At 41.1% G+C, this 18,861-nt stretch overlaps 1 protein-coding gene and 1 long non-coding RNA gene across 9 annotated transcripts in view; one reads left to right on the forward strand and one right to left on the reverse strand.

Moving 5' to 3' along the window:
- Positions 1–8,569, forward strand: part of LOC120611079 (uncharacterized) — a 15,077-nt gene extending 6,508 nt beyond the window's left edge. Inside the window, exons 2-3 of one of the 2 annotated variants that reach the window (XR_005655075.1) lie at positions 1,822–2,051; positions 6,150–8,569. This is a non-coding gene — a long non-coding RNA (uncharacterized LOC120611079). Of the gene's footprint in view, positions 1–1,821; positions 2,052–4,284; positions 4,330–6,149 lie in introns of those variants that run through there. The other variant, XR_005655076.1, reaches the window with a different exon arrangement.
- The window catches only part of CA5B (carbonic anhydrase 5B), a 56,841-nt gene that overhangs the window by 4,060 nt on the left and 33,920 nt on the right, over positions 1–18,861 (reverse strand). For all 7 annotated transcript variants that reach the window (XM_039873346.1, XM_039873353.1, XM_039873344.1 and 4 more), the window contains 6 exons: positions 15,716–15,910; positions 10,510–10,707; positions 4,948–5,066; positions 3,656–3,751; positions 3,081–3,143; positions 1,968–2,123 (listed from right to left, as the gene is read on the reverse strand). In XM_039873346.1, coding sequence (XP_039729280.1) covers positions 1,968–2,123; positions 3,081–3,143; positions 3,656–3,751; positions 4,948–5,066; positions 10,510–10,707; positions 15,716–15,857 — 774 coding nt within the window. In that variant the 5' untranslated portion in view covers positions 15,858–15,910. The remainder of the gene's footprint in view (positions 1–1,967; positions 2,124–3,080; positions 3,144–3,655; positions 3,752–4,947; positions 5,067–10,509; positions 10,708–15,715; positions 15,911–18,861) is intronic.

Below are 18,861 nucleotides of genomic sequence, written 5' to 3' on the forward strand. Positions count from 1 at the left end.
CACCTCCCCCACTTTCCTTTAGCAAACATTAACAATTTTATTAAGTAAAGCCAGCAAAGTAAAGTTCACTTGGGAGAAAATCCAAACGGGCAGCTCGTTTGGAGTGCAAATCTGTCTTTTTTATTATAGGAAGTTCTCAGCCAAGCACCTAGAATGGCAGAAGGAAAATTATTTTTCCTCCCGCAGAGGTGTATGAAGAAATTTTCCTATCCTTATCCTAGTACTTTTATGGTAATATTTTTAACATTTAATATTTCTGGAATACACTCTTGTATAAGGTATGGTGGATCCCTCCTTTTTCCCCCGATAAATATCTGCTCAGTTGACCCTCAACAGCATTTACTGAAAAAAATCTCATCTTTTCTCCCCCACTTAGCTGAGTGCTACCTTTATCATAAACTAAATTCTCATACGTATTTGGACATATTACTGAGATTACTATTTTCTTCCCTTGATTGATCTCTTCGTGTGCCAGTACCACACCAATTATTGGAGAATAAACAATTCACAGAGAGTAACACTCAAGAACTGACATCAAAGGCATTTTATGATGCCTTCCTATTCAATCACATGGTATGATTTTAAGAATTCAAGTCTTTTTTGTGTCTCTCAGAAATGTTTTAAGTTTTCTTGTTAAACTTTTCTTGTTAAGCTTATACCAAGGTATTTTATATACTTTTGTTTATATTATAGGTAGTGTCCATTATTCCATTATATCTTTGTATCATATCTTTTAATTGATTGTAATTTATAAGTCAAATGTATTTATTTCTAGAGGTTAATATTGTATTCCACTAATTAAAAAATTATCTTTCTAGTAGTTTTTTTTAATTGTTTCTCTAAGTTTTTTTTTTTTCCTTTATGGTCTCATTGTATTGACTACTTCTAGAATATAATTTAATATAAAACTAATATGGTAATTATCCTTTCTATATTAAGTATACTATTTACTTTAGAACTGAGATTAATCTCTTTTATCAAGTTAGAGAAGTCTCCAGTCATTTCTATTTTATTGAAAATTTTAAAAAACTGAATGGTGAATTTTGCTAATAGCTTTTAAGAATCTATGGAAATGGCTATATGATTTTTCTATTTAGATTCACTGTTATGCTGAATTATAGTAATATCATTCTTAATAATAAACTATCCTTGCATTATTGAAATAAATACTACTTGGACAAAGTTATATATTTCTTCTAATATACCACAGGATTCTGCTTCTGATGTATTATTTTAGCCTTTTAAAAATATATTCTTCAGAGACATCAGTCTGTAATTTCCTTTCTTTTTTTCTTTGGGTCCAATCTTTGATAGGTATTGGTATCAGTTATCCTGGCTTCAAAAAATAAAAAAAGATTTTGGAAGCTTCTGTTCATGTGAAGATGCTTGGTAATTAATAAGTCCCATACAGCAAGTATAAGCAAGTATTATTGTAGTTTAGATATATTATGACTCAAACAGGATTTTGTGTATTGACGTAGTAATCACCACTTAAACTTAGTTTCTAAGGAAAAATTAAGTTCCAAGTTCAAAACAACTGACTTAAAAGTTCTAGACAGACATTATTGGATTCTGTTTTCATCTTGAAATTCCAGAGCAAAATTACCTTAAGAAAATTGAAGGGTTTTGAGCACATCCATTTCCAGCCTTCATTCTTCCCTTGAAAAGGGTCTTGTTTATATAGAGATTCATATTTATATATAAAATACACAATGTGTAAAACATATGTCACTGTCAAGAATGAAAGTAAAAAGGTTATGTTTTTCTCTGTTTTAACGCCTCTCTCTGGTTAATCTGAAGCGTTTCCTAATTCACATCCAGATCAAGACACGAGCACATTTTAATAAAAAAGTACAAGCACTGGAAGATATTAGAAACTTACAAAACCTGACACCAGAGTTTGAGCCCAGACCTGCTGGAACGGCGCAGACCAGCCTTCCTTACGTGGGAACGGGGCACGGACGTACCTGATCATGATCGACCTCGACGGGCTGCTTCTTAATGATCCAGGTGACGGACTCGGAGAGAGGCGGCGTGGTCAGGGATCCTGAGTAAGTCCAGTAATCCGGGCAGCTTGGCATCAGGCAGGAAGGGTCGAATGACCCAAATTCCACAAGGGCGTCCTGGCCAAGAGAGGGTCACCAGCTATCATTTCATGGGGAAAAGCACTCAGGAATCGCATGACAAGGGGTGATTCCAAGAGTGTCTGGGGACCCGCAGCGGTCCAGAGGGGTGCCCTAGAACCTGAGTCACACCCTGCTGTGTCCCTGCAGTTAAGGGTGTACTTCTGACACCGCTCAGTGGGAACACAGCAGAACCCATTTCCTCCCTCCATTCTAGTGAGTTTCCAGTGGGTGGGCTCCTCTGAACTCTTTGGGAGGCATCAGGTGCGGCCTGGTGCTTAAGGAAGGAGGCTTCTCTTTTTCAATCCCCCTTTCTAAAACACAAGGCGAATTAGGAGCAGCCAGGATCCTGCCTAAAAAGGGAGAGAGAGAGAGGAGGGAAGAGAAAAGGGGGAGACGGAGAGGCAGGCAGAGGGAAAGAGAGAGTATGTGGACTTCCGGGGAGCAGCCCCTGTGGGATTCTGCACACTGAACAATTCATCTTGAAGCTGGACAAAGGCGTCTGACCTGAAGGCTATGGGTTAACTGCTCTTTAAGGGCGGACGAGCCAGGTCTCTGTCCAACGTTCCTCTGCCCCCTGCCTGAGGGAGGGCAGCCAGAGTCAGAAGGCTGCTCTGAGTGTTTCCACAAGGATTTACAAGGAGCGGCTGTCGGGAGCAGAGGAGGGGGCAGCACTATGGTCCCGAGTCCCCAAGGGCCCAGTGCCATGGCAGCAAAACCAGAGCGACCAGTGCCCACCAATGGAACCACTTCTGTATCCTGAAAGGTGGGCCAGGGCCAGGGTTTCTCTCAACACACCAGCATCATAAATGGCGAACTGTTTTCTAGGCGACTTTCAAGGAGAACTTGAATTACACTGAAATGAATTACATTTTCCAGTTCAAAATGCCTTGTTAGTATTTCCTCTGAGAGTGAAACATAAAATATATTTCAAGTGATTTAGGAAAAACACATTACCTTATGCTTGATTGATGGCAAAGTATCTACCAATTTCTGTAGCTCTTTATGATGTTTGCCTAGCTAAAGAAGCAATGAGAAAATATTAAAAACAATTGACATCTCACTTCTGAAACTATAAGAATGTGAATTAAATTTAATCACTTGGTTATATAAAAACGAACCAACCACATGACTTAAACTACACTTAAACTAGTAATTTAGAATGTTATAAATATCACTGAATTAAATTCAAGACAGAACGCATGAGTGGGCTGTTTGCTGATAGGGAAGGGGCCCCTGCTCCAACACTTAAGTGTCAGTTCTTAAATTGAAATTTAAGTTAATTAAAATTAAAAACAGTTCCATAGTCAAAATAGCCACATTTTAGGCGCTCAATTGCCACATGTGGCTTATAACCACTCTACTGAACTGTGCGATTTTATACCATTTGAAATATATTCATAACAATCTAGTATATTTTAACCATTGTTTATTTTTACCCCAATATTCATAGAACTTAACACTGTAGCATGGTACCTTTTCATCCTGGAAGACTGTATACACATCACTTAAAGCTCGTACGACATTTTTACCTTTAAAAATACTCCTATCACAGCCAAACCATTTTCTTCCAGAGCTGCATCCTCAAAAGTTTCAAATTTCACTGCATTCCAATGTACCAAGTGCAGCTGAAACACCATGAAAAGATGCTTTGACACGTGACCACATAGGATCGCTCCAAAACAAACAGACAGCCTTATTTAACATATATTTTAACATGTTTCCTCACCCAAAATAAAGCCACTGGGAAAAGCATACAATGATATGATGTAAAATGAGATAGAAACAAAGAACAAGCAGAAGTGTATACGGCAACAGCAACTATTATTACTTTGGAATAGAGTGATTTATTTTAGGAGCAAAACAGAATATATATAGCAAAGTGAGTAACATTTCAGTGAGGAAGCAACATTTGTCCATTCCCATCCTGATATGCATGAAACACTCATATTGCAAATCCGCTTGCATCTAAAGGAGGGATGTTTATCTTGAGAGAAATAAATTCTCCCTATGGGAATTAGGCAAGAATTGAAGACACATTTCTTTAAGAGAGAACCACTTAAAATGTGTTTCTTTTTAAGGTAACATTTAAAAGTAAATTAGGGGGAAAGTTGTAAGAAAAAATTCAATTTACTTATATGCTCCTTATATTTCCCTGCAGATCATTCCTCATCCATCATTCATGACTGAATCATCACCAGCTTGCTGGCAGAGACTTTCATGCATTGCCTCACCTCGCCCCTGTCTGGCCCTACTGCCTGCCTCCCACCTCGACCTCCTCTCCTCATGACCCAGCTTTTAAATCAGTTTTATTTCTAGAAATACTACAATCCTTGTTCTTTTTTCTATTTCTGACATTTTGTCTTCCTTTTAGGTTCCTCCCGCCTCTTCTGTCACTTTAATGACTGGACCTGGTGGCTCTGCATTGTTGCTCTGGATTTTTTTTAACACCCATGCACTTTGAGCCTCTAGGGTGGTTCCCCACCTGGGTACTGACCAGGCCCAATTCCCCTGCTAGTTTCTACTCCATCTAGATCGGAACCAGTGGGCATGGTCGACTGCCTGCTTTGTACTTGCCATTTGAGCCTAGCCTAGTTCCCAAGAAAAAAACACATTAGAATCTCTCATACTACTTCATATTATTTGAGGTGAGGGCAGTTATCATTTTACATGTAATAACTGAAAATAACCTAATATGCCCCCAAGAGAACTATTTAGATTTATAGGAATCACCTGATTCTTTCTGACAATTTCTTAAAACCAGAAACTCAGAACTAGCCCCACTTCTCCACAGTTGTCACTGTTCCCAAGCTTCTCAACATACCTCTGCTGGGTAACATTTGCTGTCCACGGTATGCTCGGAGCCCCAGGCATCGATGGCCCCCCAGTGAAAATGGAACTGCTTCAGTCGGTAGTTATGTTCCAGGGGTCCTCCCTTGATCACTGAAATGGCATATCCAACAATTTAGAGGACAGTTTTTCACGCCGTGGATGATTGGAGGGAAAAGGCTAAATCTGTGGGCGGACCTTCTATATGAACTGTCTTAGATGGAGCACACTCTATTATATACAAGTGTTTCTAAACTTGATTCTCACACACTTAATACATGTGTGAGAGGAGAACCTGCACTTTGAATGACACCGAGATCTAACTACACTCCAGGCTACATGCAATTGTTAAAGGCCAATTTTTGACTTATTTTTATGTTCTATATTTACTGTGCCCAGGTATTTTTGTGGGTACAGTAAAATGCAAATTTCTTTCAACATATCATCCAATCCAATCTCATAAAACTTAAATATGGGGACAAAAGATATTCTCTTTCTTGTTTATGCACTGATACTTTGCTCTGCAATTTCTGAAGATACTAGTGTTTTTTTTTCCATTGAGATGGAATAGGAAATTCACAAGTTAAAAATTATTACTCATCTGTTTTTGGATGGAGTAAACAATGTGAGTCATCCACACACTTCACCACTGGCTTCACTGTGTTGGATAATAAATACCTTTTGTTTAGACTCAAGTTTTCTAGAACTAATGAAATCAATACATTGTAGTATGGGCAAAAGATTCACATACAAATTTTTTAAGTCACTTTTCCTGAGAGTTTGGGTGGTGCTGGTTTTTTGGTGTTTTGTTTTGTTTTGTTTTGTTTTTTGCTTGAATTCGCTAAAGCATATTAGTTCCTCATTTCTTCCATCTAATCCAACCCTGTAATGTCTGTCCATGGTTAAACAAATATAACACAAAAGCCATCCACCTCATCTATCTTAATGACCTTTAGAGTTTAGTGCATTCGATCCCAACAACCAAGTACCCTGGATATGTCATGCAATGGTCTGCTTTTGAAAATAATTTGCCTAACTTCCTCTTTAAAAGGAAGGAGTTTTTTAAGAGGTGAGTGAAGTCACCGATGACCACTTTTCTTCGGGGGACAGGGGAGGTGTAGAGAATACCATGCGATTCACTAAATTCATAGGATGGTACTAAAGTGTACTGATATAAAAATAAAATGTCTCCAACAGCCGCTCGAGTGAGTTTGGAAGAGGATCCTTTGCCAGAGAAGCCTTGAAATGAGACCCATTCGTGGTTGACACCTTGATCACAGCCTAGTGACAGACCCAGCTAAGCTGCACCCAGATTTCCCACTCCTCAGCGCGGGCCGCAGAACTCCCCGTGAATCGGCTCCTGCCAACATCAGGATTTCCTCGTCTGCCGCTTCCTTCTTGTATTAGTAACACCTAATACAAGCACCACACTGCCTCACACGCTCACCTCTGCATAGACAGCCTAGGTGTCACCTCCACCGGGAAGCCTTCTCCTACCAGACCCCACGGGCACACTTTCCTCCCAGTGTTAGGCGATCCACATTAGCATCGTCTCTTCAAGGGTCTGTCTCTCCAGCACCCCGTGAGCCTCTGAAAGGCAGGACCATCCCTTCTTCCTTTTTCTATTCTGAGCACCTGGCACAGTGCCTGACACTTAGGAGATCCTTAATGTAATGAGTCACTAAAGAAATAGACTGTAAAGTGTCTGTTGGGTTTGTTAGTTAGGCGGCGCAGATGTGTGAATGAGAGGGGCAGGTAATTGGCAAGAAACGGGGCAGAGAAGGGAGGCAGAAGACAGTGAATTAGCAGAGCAGTGGTAAGATATATCAAATAATTACATACTTATTTATTTGAAGTTGTTGATATTTTGTTCTTTTTGTACTCTAACATGAAACGGGATTAAACTTGTAAAAAATTAGATAATATAAAACACCTAGGATAGTGTCAGGCTTATGGTAGACATTCTCTGCAGTGTTCACTCTGCTTTTAACATGGAGGTGAGGGAGCTAGCAGAGAAATAGATGGTGAGGGGAAAGGTCACACACAGGTCCCGTACAAATAAAAGTAAATGCAGGAATGGGCATGAAGCCTTTTGGGGAGATGAAAATGCTCTAAAATTGGATTGTACTGATGGTCACACCACTCTGTAAATTTACTAAAAAGCATTATGTTGTTTCTTCCAAAAAAAAGTGGATGTAAGACGAAAAATAGGGAAGGAGAATTTAAAGTGTTTGTGAAAGCATTCTTAGTAAGTTCATTGTTGATGCCCCCTAAAAGTTAAAGTAAGTGAAGCCAGATAGGGCAGGAAGCATTCTCAGGAGATCAGTGGGACTCATCTCTCCTTCTCTTTAATGCCTGGTGACATTGCTGAAGAGAGAAATTGTAGAGGAGGTGATAATTTTCAGGAATCATCCATGGGACTCAGCCCAGGCACAGTTCAGTGCCCTTCCCCCCAATATTTTGCATCCCTCACATACACTTATTAAAATCAACAGCTGCGTCCTATTCAGGGGAGCCAAATAACAAAACAATACCCAGCAGAGACCGGTGGTATGAGATGCTCACATACCTTCTCTTATTATCCTTTTAATTTCTGTAAGGCTGGTTACGATGTCCCCTCTTTCATTCCTGATTTTAGTAATTTGAGTCTTCTTTTATTTTTGTTCCCTTGGTCTACCTAGCTAAAGGCCTGTCAATTTTGTGGATCTTTCCCAAAGAACCAACTTTTGACTTCATTAATTTCTGCTCTTGATCATGACCTTCTGTTTGCTTTGGGTTTAGTTTGTTCCTTTCTTTCTCCTTTAAGGTAAAAGGCTAGGTTATTGATTTGAGAAATTTCTTCTTCTCCAATATGGGCATTTTCATCTATAAATTTCCCTCTGAGCGCCGCTTTTGCTATATCCCATAAGGTTTGGTATGTTTCGATTTTGTCACATACCTTCCCCAGCTCTTTTCCTTGCACACTTGATCCCTGGTTCTTTGCAAAGCGCGCTGTAGCCGCACTTCCTACTTTTATTTTGGGGGGAACTTTATAGACATTGATATTTATTAGATTCTTTTCTAGGATTAGAGTTGTTTCTTGCCTTTCTTCCTTTCTAGGATGTCATTGCTTTCTTTTCCTTTTTCTTTATTTTTTATGTTCATTCTTTCTTCCTCTTTGAATGCTATCGATTATTTTGCAACAGCATGGAGAAATAGAAGTGAAGAATAAGCAGGAGATAGGAGGCAGTCACTGAAATGTAGAAGGAGAAAGAGAGTTAGGTATTTGTTAAAGATTAATGGTATCTTAAAGAAAGTAATTGTTAAATCGTAATGAAAAGGGATTCTCTATTTTGGTCCTTCCTGACAAAACAAGTGGAGAATCAGCAACCTCTCTACAATTTTTCTTGCATATTTTATAAAAGGAGTGTGTCTGACTCTCCTAGGGAAGGTAAGATCAAAGAATTATTTAAGTAGTTGTATTTGGGGGTATCTAAAGAGCTCTTATAAGGAACATGTTGGTCATCTGTTTTCCATATGAGATTGCCCATGCAAATGGGTGGATAAGAATTCTTGTATCTATTGTTCAAAAGAGAAAACATGACTAAAAAATAAAATAAAAAGCTATTTGCCTTGAATGATCTTGGGATTAACTCACTTCATTAAGAAACCCATTAAACAACTTTCTAAGATTTCTAACTCAATGAAGCAATAATATATTGGCAACAGTCCCTAGACTGTCAAGGTCATTAGAAGACTGACTACTCTTTAGGACCCTCGGAAGAGAAGAAAGAAGGTTGCCAAGGACCCAGCTGGGATTGAGACTAATTAATTGAGAGGGTTGCTGTGCATCCAGAGTGAACGTATGAGAGCTGGCGTTCTCTAGATTGGGTCTGCCCACTAGTCCAGTTCTGGCAGGAGTAACGGTAGAGCTCTACGGGAGACAAGCAGAGTTTGCTACATGCAAGATGGTCACGTGGAACACAGGACTTCAGCATGCCGTTTTCAAGATTTCTGAAATCCTTATACGAAATGTAATATTACAGGCTTCCAGTTGAGATGGGGACACACTCTAGGGTTTTAGAAAAATTAAGAAAGATACTGATAAATCTGGAGAAAAAGGAGTAATTTCTTCTTAGTTCGAGAAATGTAAATAAGATGTTCAGGGTTTGGGGGTCTTGTGATACCATGGAAGAGAAAGAAGAAAATGGGGGACAACATAGAGACACCTAAGCCTTTAAGGTCAGACGCGAATCCTTCCTGAATAACAGCAGAGAAGCATGTCAGAGAAAAGAGAATCAGAGAGAGATTAGATGAATGCCAGCGGAGGGTCAGTCTGTTTGCAGTTGGGCCAGAGGGCTGTGTCTATCTGGGTATCACTAGGGAGATGCAAGGAAAACCAGGACACAGTTGAGAACCCTAGAGCCAGGATAAACACAGGAGTGAACACTTCCACTTCTGCGTTAAGTTCATTCACGAACACTTTCATGAACTCACTTCCTCATATTCATAAGAGGAAGTTCATTTTCTTTAGATCGGGGTTTCTCAATCTCAGCTTTATTGATATTTGAGGCTGGATAATTGTTTGCGGACGCTGTCCTGTCTATTGTCAGATCTTCAGCAACATTCCCGACCTTGACTCACTAGACGTTGGTCACGCTATCGCCCTCCAGTTGTGACGACATAAAATGCCTGCAGACGTTGCCAAGTGTCCCCAGTCCCTGGGAAGGAAGAGGTGGCAACATTGCCACTGGTTGATAACCCCTCCTTAAGCCTTAAAATACACTATTTCAAATAATAATTATTTCAGACTAATTAGGACTATTTGATACCATTAAATGTGGTTTGAAAAAGGGGAAAACAGAAAGAAAACCTGCATAGAATTAATCACATTCTGTTTTCAATACACACTAAAAGCTTCAGGCAAGCTTTAAATCATTCAGATTAGTTCATGTCTAGGTAGGCTAAAAAAAAAAAAGAGAAGATGCAAAAGCAATATAATGTTTGAATTTTAAAATGTTTTTAAAATTCTGTTATTTTTTAAATGAGGTATCATTATTTAATTAACAAAATTAACAGAACGCAAGTTTCCATTTTCTGACATGCAACTATTCTTAACTACTTAAGACTGTAACCTCATGCAAACTCGAATATTCTTTTCGCCCCATTTCAAAGGTATTGAAATCTGATCAGTTAAATCTGATTAAACAGTATTACTACTTAATACAAAAGTGTCTCGTAAACTTATTGAGCAGGGAAAATCACTTTATATTCATAAACACATACAAAATAAATTTTGGACAAAGCTTTAATTTATTTCACACCTTATTTCTATATCAATTATGAATCTATACTTAGAGATAGGCATATTTATTAATAAAAAGTACTCTATACTAGTAGGAGAAAATGTGCATAAAAACTAGAAGGGGCTTTTTTCATACATTGAAAAAGTAAGTCCAATGAGTCCTGTTATTGTTAACGAAAGAGGTCCGCGCTGCCATAGAGGCAGTGTGATGTGGCCTGTGCCAACACAACAGTGTACCCTTAACTCAGATGAGCCTACCAGTCTGGTTCTCACCTGATTTATCTGTAGAATCTTCAAATTCCACGAGGAAAGAATACCCGTTATTCCAGACGTGGAGGCAGGTGGTCGGGTCGTAAGAGATGATGAGTGGTTTTAAGTCAGGATCAAAGACACTGTCCCTCCACCGGATGTTGATGGGTGATTGGCGCTCACCCCTTGGGACCAGGTCCATGCTCTCCCAGAGTGGGTGCACTAGGAGAAAGCACGTCAGGCCTGCCATCAGAATGTGCCCTATCCGGGATCACACACCAGGCTGTTCCATTTGCGGAAAGCCTGTGGACACTAATGATGACTAGAAGTCTCCGAACTTAGCCACTTAGGAGCTTCATGGACTGACGAAAGCAGAGGACATGGACACACAGGTCAGAGAGCCCCTAGCAGAGGAGCAGCCTCTGCTGTCTTGTCAAACTAAAGCCTCCCAGTCGACTTTCTAATTTCGCCTAAACTAAGTGCGACCCAGTCCTGTGATGACAGGAAAACACGTGGAGATTAGCAACATGAGAAAATGGGTCTTCTCAAATGTCTTTTCTTTATTGATAATTTCTTGGGCCCCAACTGCCAAAGTAGTTTTAAACACAGAGAGAAATTAACGCAATTGTCAATAACGGACTTTTTTTTTAACAAAGGAAATGGGGGAAGAGGAGGAAGAATTTTTGAAAAGTGAACATTCAACCAAGCATTAAGGTTTTAGTTGTGCGGCTGGTAGAAATAAAGGCTTGCATAGCATGCATCCTATAATTTAGCTTACTATTTTGAAGATTTCTGGATTCCTTACACGCAATGTAATATTATAGGCTTCCAGTTGAGATGGGGGCACACTCTACGGTTTTGGAAAAATTAAGAAACATACTGATGAGTCTGGGAAGAAAAAGAATAATTTCTTCCAGTTTGAGATATGTAAGTAAGATGTTCAGGGCTTGGGGACCCTGTCGATGGGAAACAAGGTGGGCTGCCCCAAAATCTCTTTGGCATAAAGATTATTTTAGCCTGATTATTTTTAAGAAATGGCTGACACCCGAGAGGCTCTGAAAATTGAGAAGTTACCTTTTCTTAAGACATTTACATATATAATGGAAATCTCCATTTGTGAAGGTGTCTCCCTCTCCGCACCAGGAAGAGGACGACCAAGTCTCCAGAAACTCTCATAAATGGAGAAGGTGACTTCGATCTGCATAACAATCATCCTCTTGTTTACTGTGCTTTTCCCGATAACCTCCCCATAACTGACTCCCCTTCCCCAACATCTTCTTTTGTCTTTAGCTGAAGATGATATTGAAGGTGGTGGCTTGGGCCATTCCAGGGAGTTGCTCAGTTTTCTGGGTCTCTACTATGCACCCAGGAGGTATCCGTGTTATTAAACTTCTGTTTGTTTTTCCCCTGTTAATCTGTCTTTTATTATGGGGGAGGGGTTCAGCCTAGAACCTAAGGTAGAGGAAAAATTACTTTTCCTCCCCTACAGTGTCATACCATGACAAAGAGGAAAATGGGGGATGTAGAGACACTTAAGCCCTTAAGGAGAGGCCCAAACACTTCTAGAATCACAGCAGAGATGTCAGAGCAATGAGGACCAGAGGGAGATGAAATCCACTGGAGGGATTATATGGTCCCATATAAATATGCATGCTGAGTTCACTTCTTATGTAAGTGAGCTTTGAGGATTAGGCAGCATTGTGCAAAACCTGGGTAGAATATTAGCATTGCCAAGGAGTTTAAGAAATGAGAGAGAAACAGGCAGGTGTGATCATGTGATCGCAGATGTCTGGGGTAAACCTGCTTGCCTGATTGGAGAGGCTATGGGTGTGAGGTAAGGGTAGAGAGCCTTAGTATCAACTGGTTTGGTTTTCCTTATCAGTAAAATAAGCATTAAGTGCCTCCTCTGTGCCTGGTACCAAGTTCAGCCTGGGCCTGTAGAAAAAGTATAGGACTCAGGCCCTAAAGACCTGGAGTTGACACAGGCCCTTTGAGCAGATAAAGCAAATACACATTACATGAGGCATGGTTAGGTGCTAAACGGGGTGAGAGTGAATGCAGGATGAGTTCAGTAGAAGGAAAGGTAAGAGTGGCTGGAGAAAATGTCAAGACCGGAGTTTGGGAAGATGGAGTAGAGGCCGGAACTAGGCTGGTGGTTGTGGGCAAGGCAAGGAAAAGATAAACCTGAAAGATTTTTAGAGAAAAATTAATGTGCTCAGTAGGGCAATATGAAATAGAGATTAAAAGGAGAGTGAAAGCTTCCCAGTGATGGTCTTTGTCATCTTCATTCAATCTGCAAGTGATTGAAAGCCAGCTCAGTTCTGGCTTGCAGAGCAGGGCGGAGGCAAATAATTACACGTTATATGTTAGGGGGAAGACAAATAATTTTCCCTCTACCCTTCTGAATTCTTGGCTAACCTCCTTTATGATAAAAGACAGACTAAACAAAGAAAACCGTAAGTTTAATAATATGGATACCTCCTGCTTACATGGGAGAGACCAGGAAGACTGAGTAACTCCCTGAGATGGCCCAAGTCGCCAACTTGCCCAGACCGAACACTCTCAGACAGTCCTCACAAACTCTGGGAACTTACAGTCTAAATGTCCCTGTGCCACAATTGTTTCTTCATACACTTTTATGGATAAGCTGCCGCGGTGCCCCTCAGCAGCTGAGCTACTGAGCGCTTGTCAATGAGAATAGATGACATGACATCCTGACACAGGTTACGTCACTCTTATATCAAAACAACTTTATTTATAAAACAACCTCATTCTTAGATCAAAACAACTTCACTCTTAAAAACAACTTTAATTTTTGTCAAAAACAAGTAGATTTTGTGGGGAGCGGGCAGGTAGATGGGTTAAAGGGGGTCAAATATGTGGTGACAGAAAGAAATCTAACTATGGGAGGTGAACACACAGTGTAAACATATATATATATGTCTTACTGTTAAAGTGTACAGCTGAAACTTATTGGATTTCATTAACCAATGTCACCATAAAAAAATAATTAATTTTATAAAAGAATTAACATTATCAAATTTATTTTATCATGGTCTTAAGATCTCATGCCTAATTTTTTTCTAATGTGAATATTAGGCTAAATTTCACTAGATGATACACTAAGTGAAGTTGATTTTATTTTCCTGTTGGGTAGTAGGTACAAGGCTTTTATCTTTATTTTATCTTATCACCAGTCTCACAGTTAGGACTGCCAACATTTACGGTCTGCTGCTTGACTTAACAGCAAACAGCAATTTGAGTTGACAGCCAGTGATCACCTGGGGGGAGGGTGGGGGCTGAAGGACCAGCGGGGAGCTCAGGGCTCTAGTGAAATGCTGCTTCCCGAATTTGCCAGATCCTCCTCCTCCATGTGCAACTTATTCTGCTTCACCCAATCCTAAAAACGGTCAAACACCTGAGGGAGCCGCTGAGACCATGATGATGATAAAGATGGTGATGGATAAAACAAGCCCAGGACCACAAGTAGCTGCCAACAGGGTATCCTCACTGTGTGGCCGGCATAGTGAAGGACACCCCAGTGATCTTTCTTAACCCTCAACACTCTTGGGTCATTCTTGGTCACAAGTGCACACTGGGCCTTCTGCTGGGGTACCGAGCTTCCGGACACAGTGAGTACCGTCTTTACACCAGGATAGCAGAACAGGACATGCTCAGTGCCCAGGGCAACAGAGACCAGAAAACAGGGAGGGATGGCGTAATAGGCCCCAAACAAAATCAGACGGTGACTGTCACCTGTTTTTCTTAGTAACGGACAAACAAGAACACCTGATGTGGGACATTAATCAAGGGAAGCCCCCACATCCCTAAGCCACCACTCATTTTTGTTCCTGCCAGCACGAAAGAAACAAAACTATCCTAAAGACAGGAGCACGTCGGATTTTAGTACTATAACTTTCAACTTTCTGTTAAAAAAAGTACAACTTTAGTAACTAGGTAAACATGACTATTTTTTTTTTCCACTTGAAGCCTTGGACCACAAAGTGCCAGTGTTGAGACCAAGCCAGTCTGGGCAGGAAGTGGGCCGGCTGGGAGGAAGCCACACCCAGCAACCAGAAATGTATTGACTCTGGCCAGCTCATTTCAAAGGAATACAATCAATGTTGGAGGAAACAAAATAAACTCTCAATAAAAATGTATTCGTGAAGCAGTTTCAAGGCAGTGCGTTTAGCTAGATGAGCATTACTGAGGAATTCCTTTTATGTGCACATAGAGTCAAAGAGAGTAAACCATAGAGGAAACGTTCAAGAACCTAGAATTCTGAAGGAAGCTAACATTTGAAAAGTCTGAGTCAATTCAAGGGGAAAAGTGGAAAATATATAAAATATGCTTCGCCATTTCATTAAACCCATCTCTCCACCAACACACACATTATCCTCTCCTATCGCCCCAGGGGGTCTCTACCAGGTTTATTTTGTCCCTCGGGACATTCAGGAATGTCGACACACTTAGGGATGCCTTCCAACTTCCTACCGTGCACAGGACAACTCTACCCCCATGGCAGTAGTGCCACAGTGGAGAATCCCTGCCCCACGGAGATGCGGATGGTGACTCCTACTTCTGGAGGGCACGAGATGCGACAGGCTGCAGGGAAGACCACTTGATCTGCTGTGTTGACAGCAGAACACACACTTGGCGAGCTGGGCAGCCCGAAGGAACTGCTATTCGTTAACTCGGGAAAGAATGCTCCAGAGTGTGAAGCTACTGTTCTGGACTGCTATAAACATTAATATGCAACTTCCAGCACGTTGAGAGTCACAGAAATAATTCGCAGTCTGTGCATGAACCTTACTAAAGAGACAATTGCTAACAAGAAACAATGAAGAACAGGTTCCAAAGTATTTGCAACTGGGACGTCTCCCTTGTCCTATTTTTGCATGACATCCTTTTAACATGTTAAAACCGGTCCAGACCTTTCCAAACCTTACTATGGTAATCATTTTGCAATCTATACGTGTATCCAATCGTCACCTGGAATTCCTTAGACTCGCACAACGTTATATTGCAATTATGTCTCAATAAAGCTGGAGAGAAAGAACTTTCCCCATTTATTTCAGAGGACAAAGAGAGAACAAGTAGTTAATTCTCACGGTTCTTAAGGCATATAAACCCACTTAGAATGCCACTGACATCCTATCTACAAATCCTCAGCACACGGCATTCTCATGAAACAAGCCTCCTGCTCTCTTTAGGGCAGCAGTGGACTCACGGGTTCGGTTCCGCGTTTTGTAAGTGCAGGTGTAGAGGCTGCAGGGCCTCGCTGGCATGGGCCTCGGAATCTGGAAACTTCTCCACAGCAATCTGCATGGAGAAGCTTGAAGGATGGCTCTCAGGCTATTCATCACCGCCATCTTTGGCTTGAAGTGTTGATCAGTTCCCAAAGAACTTGCAGGAACCTAATAACCTAGAGGCAGGAGGACAGAGGAGGAACAGCTGTAACAGTAGAAACCGATGATCATGTGGCAACCTGTGAGGAGGACGAAACATTCAGACTATTATCCACACCGTGGCGAGGGGGAGACCGAAACAAGAGTCCATAGTTTATCCTCTTGTTCCTCAGACTCAGTGGTCACCTCATGGCAGCGTCCGGATGACTGACTCATGTGCTCAGCCTTTCCCTTGGGGTTTGCAAATATTAGAGGTCCAGAGAAATGATCCTCTTTAAACATAGAAGGAAAAAGACTGTTTACAATACAGCTTCTTAAAATTAAAAGATATTTACTCCACGAAAGCCAAATGGTCCAGCATGGTATTCATATGTGAAAAGCAACCAAAGGTTAAAGCTCCTTCTAGGCAGCCTGAATAAAAAAATCAGTCTGCATGTGTATGGCTTAAGAAAAAAAAAAAAAAAAACCCAAGATACATCCTGCCAAAATAGTCATGGGCGGTTTTGAAATCTAAGCTTAAATATAATCTGTGTCTCTGCCAGTGTCAGGTGTAACACAATTTACCTCGATTATGAGGAAAATGGAGGTTAATCCTGAACTAATCTACAAGTAGATTCAATTTGAATATCCATTTATGACCGCACTGAGACCCCCACCCTTCACATGTTCATCTCAGAAGACAGTGCTTTCCAAGGCACCTACCACAGTGTTCTGAAATCATAACGATACTAACTCTGAATGCTTCTTCCCCACCCCTACCCCCCAATACGGCTTCATCCGCTTTTCCTGAAAACTTCTTTCCCCATACCAAGCAAGCATACAAGGTTAAATGAAAAAAAAACAAAAACAAAAAAAACACCTTTTTTTCTTGATTTTATTCACTCCACGATAGATTTCAAGGTGTTTAGAGTGACCACATTTGGACAGCCATTCAGGACACCATGTAAGCAGCCATAAGTATGGTTTAGCTGCATGGCTGAGTGCCTTAGTCCTCAGGGTTCATGCCTTCCCTGGACCACCCTCCCTCCCTCAGTGCCTGGTTAATTCTATCCATCGTATGACAATCACACGAAACGTCAATTCCTAAAAGCCTCCGTTGACCATGCCCTCTCTTGTGAGCTCAGTGCCCTTTCCTTCCTGATCACGGTGCTCGTCACAAATTAATTAGCTCATCAGGAAGGTAAATTGTGACTCCATCTTCCCAGCTTCAAAGCCCCATGGTGGTAGGGACCATGTCTGTCTCGGTCACGGCTATATCTTTTAGGGGCACAGTACCTGGCACATGATGGCTGCTTGATGATCTGAGTAGGGTTCCTTGATGATGGAAAAGACCTTGATCCTAATTTCAAAGCTGAGAACTGTCAAGTGATTGCTAGTATGTTCTTGGACATCATTAAGGGTTTTTCCTTCATCCACATGCCACCATCGCCCATTTGGAGGATTATTTATCCTTTTAAATTATTTACAATTTTAAATCCTTGTATTCTAACAGGAAGCTCTCATATCCCCACCTATAAGATCTGAAAGACCCGCAAAGTTCTGCCTGATCTGAAAGAGGCACATACCGAAATATGAACCTCACCGGGTCATATTCCTGAAAAATCTGCCAGGAATCAATTTTCATTTCAATATTTATTATCGTTTCCCTTGCTCCAGGCCCTGTGTTGGGTGCTGGATGCAAAGATGAACAAGGTCACAAAAAGGAAGCCCTGATCCATGCTGCAATGTGGATGAACCTAGAAAACGTGATGCTGAGTAAAAGAAGCCAGATGTACAAGGTCATATATGGTATGATTCCATTCATAAGGAAATACTTAGAAATGGGAAATCTAGAGATAGCAAGCAGTTTGGTGGTTGCCAGGGGTTGGAGGGGGATGAAGAGTAATTGATTAATGGGTACAATTGATTAATGGGTTTTCTTTTGGGGTGATGTAATTGTTTTGGAACTAGATAGAGGTAGTGGTTGAACAACGTTGTGAATGTAATGAATGTTCCTGAATTATACACTTTAAAATGGTTGATTTTATGTTATCTGAATAGTAAAATATGCATCATATGGGAAAGGAAACGACACATCAATCCAGTTCTCCAGTTCTCGGCAGGTGTTAGTGCCTCCTCAGATACCACCTCCTGCCTATCGGAGGCCACAGTTTGACAATGCGGGGGGCGGGCAGGTGCAAATAGACGCAAAAAGAGAAACTGAGAGGGTGCTAAAGACACATGTCGCTTACAGACTTGAACTTTATCATTCATACCATCTTTCCAGGAAGAGTATAACATACAAAGAAAGCGCACTAGGATCCCCAGTGATGCAGAGAAAGAGGACCCACATTCTGATTTCCCCCGCCCCTCTCTTCTACTTCACTGCTATTAACTGGCTGTGAACTAGCTCTTCTTTCCTGTACTGCTGCCCTTGACTCTGCCAGACGAGCTGGACGGAAGCCTAGATCCCAGGAAAAGGAGAGAGAAATCACACCTGAGGTGTGTCCAGTGAAAGCAGGAAGCAGAGCTACTTCCTCTTACTACCCTAAAAGGAACAACTGAGGGCTCCAGGCAGAACTCTTTACAATTAGCTATTAACAAGCCATGTGCCCAGACAAATATTGCAAAATGGGGTGTGACAAGGAGCCAACCTTTCAGCCTGCTGCCATGTGCTCTGTTGTCCACATCACTTTGCCAATGGACTCACTGACCTCAGGGAGTGGAGATGCTTGTCACCACGTGAAAAGGGACTGGTAGGAAGCCTGTGAACCCCATGGAGGCTCCTCGCCTGCGAGCCTAACTCCCCACCTGGGGTCTTTAGGCTACTGACACCTCAAGTATGTCTTCACTGCCAAAAGGGTCGAAAATTCTCAAACCAAGTTAAAATCACTTTTGTTCATCGTAGTTTTATGTGTGTTTGTATATATACATTTCTGCAGGGAGCAGGTATGTCAAAATGTTCCTCAATTCTGTTCTTCTTTCTGTT

The sequence above is a fragment of the Pteropus medius genome, unplaced genomic scaffold, assembly GCF_902729225.1.
Source record: "Pteropus medius unplaced genomic scaffold, Ma_sr-lr_union100, whole genome shotgun sequence".
In the NCBI taxonomy this organism is placed as follows: domain Eukaryota; kingdom Metazoa; phylum Chordata; class Mammalia; order Chiroptera; family Pteropodidae; genus Pteropus; species Pteropus medius.